Source organism: Nicotiana attenuata, unplaced genomic scaffold (assembly GCF_001879085.1).
Source record: "Nicotiana attenuata strain UT unplaced genomic scaffold, NIATTr2, whole genome shotgun sequence".
In the NCBI taxonomy this organism is placed as follows: Eukaryota; Viridiplantae; Streptophyta; class Magnoliopsida; order Solanales; family Solanaceae; genus Nicotiana; species Nicotiana attenuata.
Window position 1 is genome coordinate 607305 of NW_017670305.1, and position 8227 is coordinate 615531.

At 31.6% G+C, this 8227-nt stretch overlaps 1 protein-coding gene across 1 annotated transcript in view; it reads left to right on the top strand.

Annotated features, from left to right (window-relative positions):
• Positions 1-4482: 4482 nt before the first annotated feature.
• LOC109237537 (sucrose transport protein-like) overlaps positions 4483-8227 on the top strand; it is a 6098-nt gene continuing 2353 nt past the window's right edge. Inside the window, exons 1-2 of the mRNA XM_019403855.1 lie at positions 4483-5030; positions 5948-6736. Coding sequence (XP_019259400.1) covers positions 4569-5030; positions 5948-6736 — 1251 coding nt within the window. The 5' untranslated portion in view covers positions 4483-4568. The remainder of the gene's footprint in view (positions 5031-5947; positions 6737-8227) is intronic.

The following is an 8227-nucleotide window of genomic DNA, read 5'->3' on the forward strand; positions in this document are numbered from 1 at the left end:
ATGTAATAAATGTGAAGACGTTGATTTCCTGGAAAGAACCTCTAATAATTAACAAAAATCCATATATATGAACTAGAACTCGATTTGATTAGCGAAAGAGCAGGACAAAGAAAAGATGAGAAAAGAACAAAGTTTTCTGCACATACCACAATTATTAATAAATCTCAAGTAGTATTATCTTATGAATCTAAAGATGGTTTATAAACCATCATAAGTGCCCTAAGCATTATCTTAAAACTTACATATACGTTCGTACCTAGACACAAATTAATTGCACTAATAATAATGCATTTTGGTGCAGATAGTTAAACCTATTATGTTGAAAGAATAAAGCTCTTTGGATAGAAAGATTCCAAAAAAAAGATTTGCCCACCCCTTTGATTGCATCAACAGAATCGAATTTAGAGATTTTTTTTTCCCTACCAGAAAGAAATGGTTCTTTTACATAAATTTATCAAACATTTTCTTTGGTACTAGATACAGTTATGAACCATCTTTAGGCCCTCTTTATATAGTAAAAAGACTTTAGAAAAGTTATGTTCTAACTGCTATCTCGATATGAGACCTGAGGGATAGCTCAATAACCGCATTAGTACTACTTTCCATCCTGATAGTGCAAGTTTCAATTCCTATCACACTCTTCATTTTCTTTTTCCTTGTTTTTTAAACTTTAAAAGATACTATTTCCTCCGGTTTTTTATTTTGGTCCAAAATAAGTGTCCATTTATATAATCAAGAAAAAATTCAATTTGCTTTTCCAAAATTACCCTTATATACGTATCCCTAAAAAGTCTTTTACTCCTCACATTAAATTATGCTGCAACATTTAATTAAGGGTAATTTAGTCACGCTAACTATTTTTGTCTAGAATTTAGTATTTCCCTAATGGGTGTGCACAAGGCAAATTAATCACTTATTATGGATCGAAGGGAGTATTCTTAATACTAAGTACTAGTAATTCGTATCCGGGTTACATTTGCACTGTTACAAACTTTGACTTCCCGACTATAAGTAATTCCTAGATATATAGTCTAGCACAATAAAGTTACTAATAATTATAGGAGGGCTATAGAGAAAACTTATATATATACCTTCAGTATTTACATCAAATCAAACGATTCAATTTTGGGCGGACACACCCTTTCGGAAGCGGTGTCACGTGACGCACGCTTGGTCCAGAATTTTACTAAATATAGTCGTCAAACATCTTTATAATAACTTCGTTTGTTCTGATATTTTTGGGCTGCTATAGTTAAGTATTATTATAGAGGATATATATTGTAACATAATATAAAAATCGATTCCGAGAAAAAATTAACTTTTATAGTGAATGATTGTAATATAGGGATATCGTTATAGAGATATCTGACTATAAACATATGAGAAGATGAAATTATTGGGGATAAATATAGAAATTGACATCACTTATCATTATAGTGATTTATTCTTTTGTTCATTCTTTTCAAGCATTGACACCGCTTGTTAAAATTTCTGCCTACGCCACTGCACAAATTAATGTAAAAAAGTTATATTAGTTAATCATGGTTAAGTTGTTAAAAATTTATATGCAAAATACTTGTCATGCATCTATTAACTTAGTGTAAATATCGGTAACATGAATAGGCTACCATCCGAAATCCGATTTACTCTCGCAAATCGGAGGCACCCTCCAAAAATAATGTATAGTTGTATACGTCAAAAAATAAATTGAAATAATAACATTCTGAAAGGATCTTATCACGGGAACAAATAGGTAATGTAAAATTGATATAAAAGAGAATGTATTCACTTATCTTTCATATGGCCTCAATTATAGACACAGAGAACAAAGCATCATTCTTCTCAATAATAGTACATTCTATAAAAGAGATGTTTTTTATTCTAATTGGTAATAGTTTTAGATAAAGGTTCTGTTTTATTGACATTATTCAGACAAAGAACAAAATTAGAAATATTTTTATCATGTTTGACATGGAGCACCGCCCATTTTTATAGGAAGAAATATATTCGTCTAACTTTCATGGAATTAATGCATTATTGCCTTTATCTTTTAAACAAAACTAAAAGAATTCTTTTTCCAAGCAACGTAGTCTCAAAACAAGCAACGTAATTCATAGGAATAATAATGCATTATCTTCGTGAAAAGGTCTAATTTAAGTATTCAAATTAAATACGTTCAAGTTTCATTAATTTCCAATAGTTAATAACTTCAACTCCCTTAAATGGTTACACAGGTATTCAAAGGAATAATTTTTCTTCCTAGCATCCTGTTTTATATTGAATATGTGGTCATCGTCAAGGTTTAAAGTCTAATGAAATTGGTAAAATTCTTCTGAAAATCCAAATATAATTTCAAACATTTCCATTTTTCTTTATTTTTATTAGTTTTCGAGTTCATATTTGTACTCCCTTTGTCTTATCTTATGTGTTTTAATTTGATTAGGACAGCGTTTAAAAGTATAAAGAGAAAATACAATTATGGTTTTAAACTTGGCGTACCATTACTAAAAGGAATATCATTAAGGATAAAATAAGTATGTACAAAATGAAAACTTACTAACTGTGAAAATGTAACTCTCCACTTTTATAGATGAAAAAATAAGTGGGAAAGTAAGATCAAAACGAGAAGGATAGTAAAAAAATTGAATAAAAATGTGGCGGTAAGATCTTTTCTTAGCTAGAATTGTACAGTTCAGACTCTCTATAGCAACATCTCTATAACAATTTATTATAAAAGTTGAATTTTTCTCGGAATCGAATATTATATTATGTTAATATATATGTTCCCTATAACAGTACTTTACTATAGCAGCCAAAAAATTAAACGAGACTGTTATAAAGAGATTTGACTGTAATTTTGAAACGAGGAGATTAATTAACCTTTTCACTAAAAGAACAAACAACTCATATGGAAGTAACTAGAGCCACAATTAGTGTTGTCTTTATTTTGAGACATAGTAGTAGATTTATTGAAATTACAAAAAGGTAAGAAAAGCAGCAACTGTGAATTTAATGACAATAACTTATGTGGCAGTAACCTCCTGTGTGTTTTTCTGGTCCTATTTGGATAAGTCTTCTCTTCTACTTTTTCCCTTTACCCTCCCTGTCAGCATGCTACCCTTATTTTTATTTAATTCTTATTCTTAGGTGAAGAGTTTAAATTTGTGAAATTACAACTACCCATTGACCTTTGTTTTCAGAGGGTCTTCTTTTTCTTTTGAATTTGTTTATCCTACCAAATGGATGTGTCACTATTTGCCAAGTCAAATATTTTATTTATACAATGATTCTCTCAAAAAAATTGAATATTTTATATTATTTATTTTTAAAAGCCTAAAAATTTATACTTGAAAGTAGGTACCCCTTGTGTACTTGAAACCCCTTCACATAAATTGGGACGAATAAAATTATCTTTCCTAAATTGTGTTGATCTGATAGTGCTCGAGAGAACAAAAAAATGTGAAATGAAGACATCATGAAATTGAAAATTTTCTTTTCCAAATAAATTTAAAAGGAGACAAAAGTATGCAAAGAATAATTGGGAGAGGGAAAAACTTTCACGTGATTTGCAAAATCTAGATAGATATAAGTTTCATATACAAAAATAGGTCCATTCTCCATATAGTAACTATACATGTATGGTAGCCCAAAGGATAATCAAGATGAAATGTACTCCCTCCGATCACTTTTACTTGTGCAGTATTCTAAAAATAAATTTTTACTTTTGCTTATCACTTAGCATATCAAGAGAAGACAATTTATTTTTCATGTTATACCCATAGTATTAGTTATCATTTCAATTTATTTTTTCAAATTCATTAAAAATATATAGCAATTAATATGGGTATCATGGTAAATTATACACTTCATTTATTATTTTTTAATGAATGTGTAAAATCAATAGTGAACAAATAAAAGTGAGCTGAGGGATCGCCAACTACCTACATACTAGGTTTATTTTCCAAAGGGCTAAAAAATTTATAGTATTACACTACCTACCTAGCATTCAATATAAGCATTTTCACTCACCAACAAATTTTAAGTGGTTGAAAAAAACTTTTAAATGATACCCGTTTTTTAGAAACTTTTCCACTTATATTTCTCAAACTACAATTTCAAGATCTACCTTCTCTTTTTAAGAATTTTCTTTTAATTAATTATTTATCCTTAAATCCTCAAGGATTGAGGGATAATCTCATGAATATCAATACATCTTTCAATGATTTAGATATAAGAATAAGTTGTAACACCGTTATTTATAATAGTGTAAAAGTTATTTTTGAGCAGTAACTAAAAAAATATTTTTATATAATTTTAATTACAGAATTTATTTAAATATATAAAAAGAGCAAATATTAACAAATAAATCCATTTTCTTAAGGGTGGGGTAGGGGGTAGCAGCAGTGGGGGCTGGTTTTAAAGCCTTGCAACAGTTGCCAGTAGCAGTCATGCATTGCCTCCAAAAAACACTATAAATACCCCTCCACTCTCCCATTCCCTATACATTCAATCCAAACTCTCCACAACCAAAAAACACACACAGACACACAGTAGCTAGTTCAGAAAATATGGAGAATGGTACCAAAAAACTTAATAATGTTTCTTCTCTAGCAGTTGAGCAGCCTTTACCAAAATCCAAGCTATGGAAGATAATGATGGTGGCTTCCATAGCTGCTGGAGTTCAATTCGGTTGGGCTCTTCAACTTTCTTTATTGACTCCATATGTTCAACTTCTCGGTATCCCACATAAATTTGCTTCTTTTATTTGGCTCTGTGGACCTATTTCTGGTATGATTGTTCAGCCAGTTGTGGGTTATTACAGTGACAATTGCACCTCCCGTTTTGGCCGTCGCCGGCCGTTCATTGCCGCCGGCGCCGCCCTTGTCACCATAGCTGTTTTCCTCATCGGATTTGCTGCTGACCTTGGACGTGCCTCCGGTGACCCTCTCGGAAAAGGGTCTAAGCCTCGTGCCATTGCTGTTTTTGTCGTTGGGTTTTGGATCCTTGATGTTGCTAACAACATGTTACAGGTAAAAAAAATTTGAAGTAAAATTTCATCTTAGTTTTGATTTTTTAAAATATATATAGACCAGAAAGTATAATTTAATCTTCAACCAAAAAGAAATTATTTTTGCTAAAACATCAGTAGGAAGACGTCAGACTCACGGCAAACTTGTGTAATTATGTAGGAGTATATAGTTTTCTATTTATTATTTTAATAATTTTGCTCACGTATAATTTAGATTGTGAGTAAAATCCAAACCTCCAGCTAGATAATTATTCTAGAAATATATATATTCCGCAGAATTTAGGTGCAAACAAAAACAATTAGATTCCAGAGTATCGGCTAAAAATAATTAAATATGCACATAAATATCTGTATTTTGACTGACACCAATAAGATAGGGAAAACAATTCCTTTAGATAATTTACATGGGTTAATAATACACAATACTAATAGATTGTATATGCACAGACATCCCTACTAAAGTGATGTAATATTACTCTTTACGTTTTCAAAAGACCAACAACTTTATTCTCAACAATTTTTTTAATAGCGTCTTTTTCACTATTGAATTAAATAATACAAAAAGTGACAAGTTGTAATTTATTTCTAGTTTCACCTAATTATATATCACTAATATTGATGTTCCAACATGACAATCCAATTTTACCAGAAAATCCAAAAGAAGAAATTAAAGTGACTGTTGTCTTCAACTTAATTACTCCTATAAGCTTAATTATCGGTTTCTAATTATATTTTTTTGCAAATTAATGGTAAATAATATAAAGTTGTATAATAAATTTTTAAACTTGAAAATTCTATTTAAACTAATCAATTACTAAAACTTATTATTTTTAATATTTAAATATATTTCACAGTCTAGTGGATAAAACTTAAATTATGAGTAAATGATTTTCTGAAAATGAATTTAATTTTTTGCAGGGTCCATGCAGAGCGCTATTGGCTGATCTGTCCGGCGGAAAAGCCGGGAGGATGAGAACAGCAAACGCCTTCTTCTCCTTCTTCATGGCCGTCGGAAACGTCCTCGGTTACGCCGCCGGTTCCTACTCCCGCCTCTACAAAATCTTCCCCTTTTCAAAAACCCCAGCCTGCGACATCTACTGCGCCAATCTCAAATCCTGTTTCTTCATCGCCGTCTTCCTTCTCCTCAGCTTAACAACCTTAGCCCTAACCGTAGTCCGCGAAAACGAGCTCCCCGAAAAAGATGAACAGGAAATTGACGAAAAAGCTGCCGCCGGCGGAAAATCAAAAGTCCCGTTCTTCGGTGAAATTTTCGGTGCTTTAAAAGATTTACCAAGACCCATGTGGATTTTATTACTTGTCACGTGTTTGAACTGGATTGCGTGGTTTCCATTTTTCTTGTACGATACCGATTGGATGGCCAAGGAAGTATACGGTGGAAAAGTTGGTGACGGGAGATTGTACGATTTGGGAGTGCACGCCGGAGCTTTGGGGCTTTTGTTGAACTCTGTGGTGTTAGGGTTTGTGTCGCTGAGTGTGGAGTTTTTGGGGAAGAAGATAGGTGGGGTGAAGAGGTTATGGGGAATTTTGAATTTCGTGTTAGCTGTTTGCATGGGTTTGACGGTTTTGGTTACAAAAATGGCGGAGAAATCGCGGCAGTATGACGCTCACGGCACGCTCATGGCGCCTACCTCTGGTGTTAAGATTGGTGCCTTGACTCTCTTTGCTGTCCTTGGTATTCCTCTTGCGGTGAGTTTTTCTATTCCTTAATTACTCTATTCTCCAATCGTTTTATCTTCTTTTTTTCTTTTTTGAAATTCCAACTTTTTTGATTTTTTAACACTATCAGCATAATTAAATTTGTTAATACCAAAATATTTACTTTATTTTCTAATTTATGTCAGAACTTATTGGTTATGAAAAGTTACCTAATTTAATTTGATAATATATAAATATAATTTATCGGTGTATAGAAATACGTTTTTTTAATATTGATTTCATTGTGAATAGTACAGAATACTAGAATTACGCATTTTAAAGAACAAAATGAATTCATTTTAAATTTGGAGGTAAGTGAGCATAAGAAATTATAGTGTAACCTTTTGAGGATTTGATTAATTTTTTGTAAATTTGGAGTGTGAATTTCATAGTACTATGATTTACAGATATATCTTTATCCTTGTATGTTTTTAGGTGCTATTCGTCATATGAGCATGAGTAGATGATTAAGTCACAAAGAGTCAAAACTATATTTGTATTTTTAGCTGGATACTATATTTTAGGGTGATTTTTCTTTCTTTTTGTGAAAACATTACATCATATTGAAATACGATTATTGGGTGTTTGCACATGCTTTTGGAATAATTAGCAAGTTGGATGACTAAGTCTATACATGACAAGAGTGTATTATGATTTTGAGAATCATATTCTCCGTGATGTGGAAAATTATAAATATAGGCAAGTGTGAACATAGTGACCAAATTTGACACTTAGCGAATAAATATAACTAACAGAAATTATTTGTTGGTTATACGATCTGGACATCCCCTCATCTGGATATATAGGTAGATCGTAGGTATATTAATTAAACAGATTTATTTGACAATTTTTCAAAGCAAAATTTGTTTTAAATGTTAGCTAATCAATCAAGAGTTTAGAAAAAGATCCCCCACCCCACCCCCAACCCCACCACCACCACCACACCCCAAACAAAGTCCTCCTTTGGGTCTATTATGTTAAAAGAAAAGAAAATTAGCGCCAAAAAAAAAAGAAATACACCAAAGATTATCTCCTTTTCACTTTTCTACAGTCAACTAAAATTAATTTTCTTTAGATTTTTTTACCATTAATTTATCATCAGAAAAGAAAATGGATATCTATGTTATATTTCTTATAATAGTATAAACAATATATATAACCGAAGGTGTATTTCCAAAGGAAATTCAATTTCTAGAACACAAAGGAAAATCCCGAAAAATAAAGAAAAAAATAAAAGGAATCCAATATAGGTTATGGTCTTTTTTACCAATAAAAATAATCATGATATATTTGTACGTGGCTTTATAAAAGGCTGCAAAGTCACACGCGTTAAATGTACGTAGTTATAGTGACGAACAAAGAAGGTGTGAGAAACTTTTCCTTCTTTAATGCATCACATGATTTTAGTTTTGATGACTTCTCTTTCGGTTGTGCAAAGTGCAAAAAGAGAACCTTTTATTGCTTCTCCCCCCCCCCCCCCCC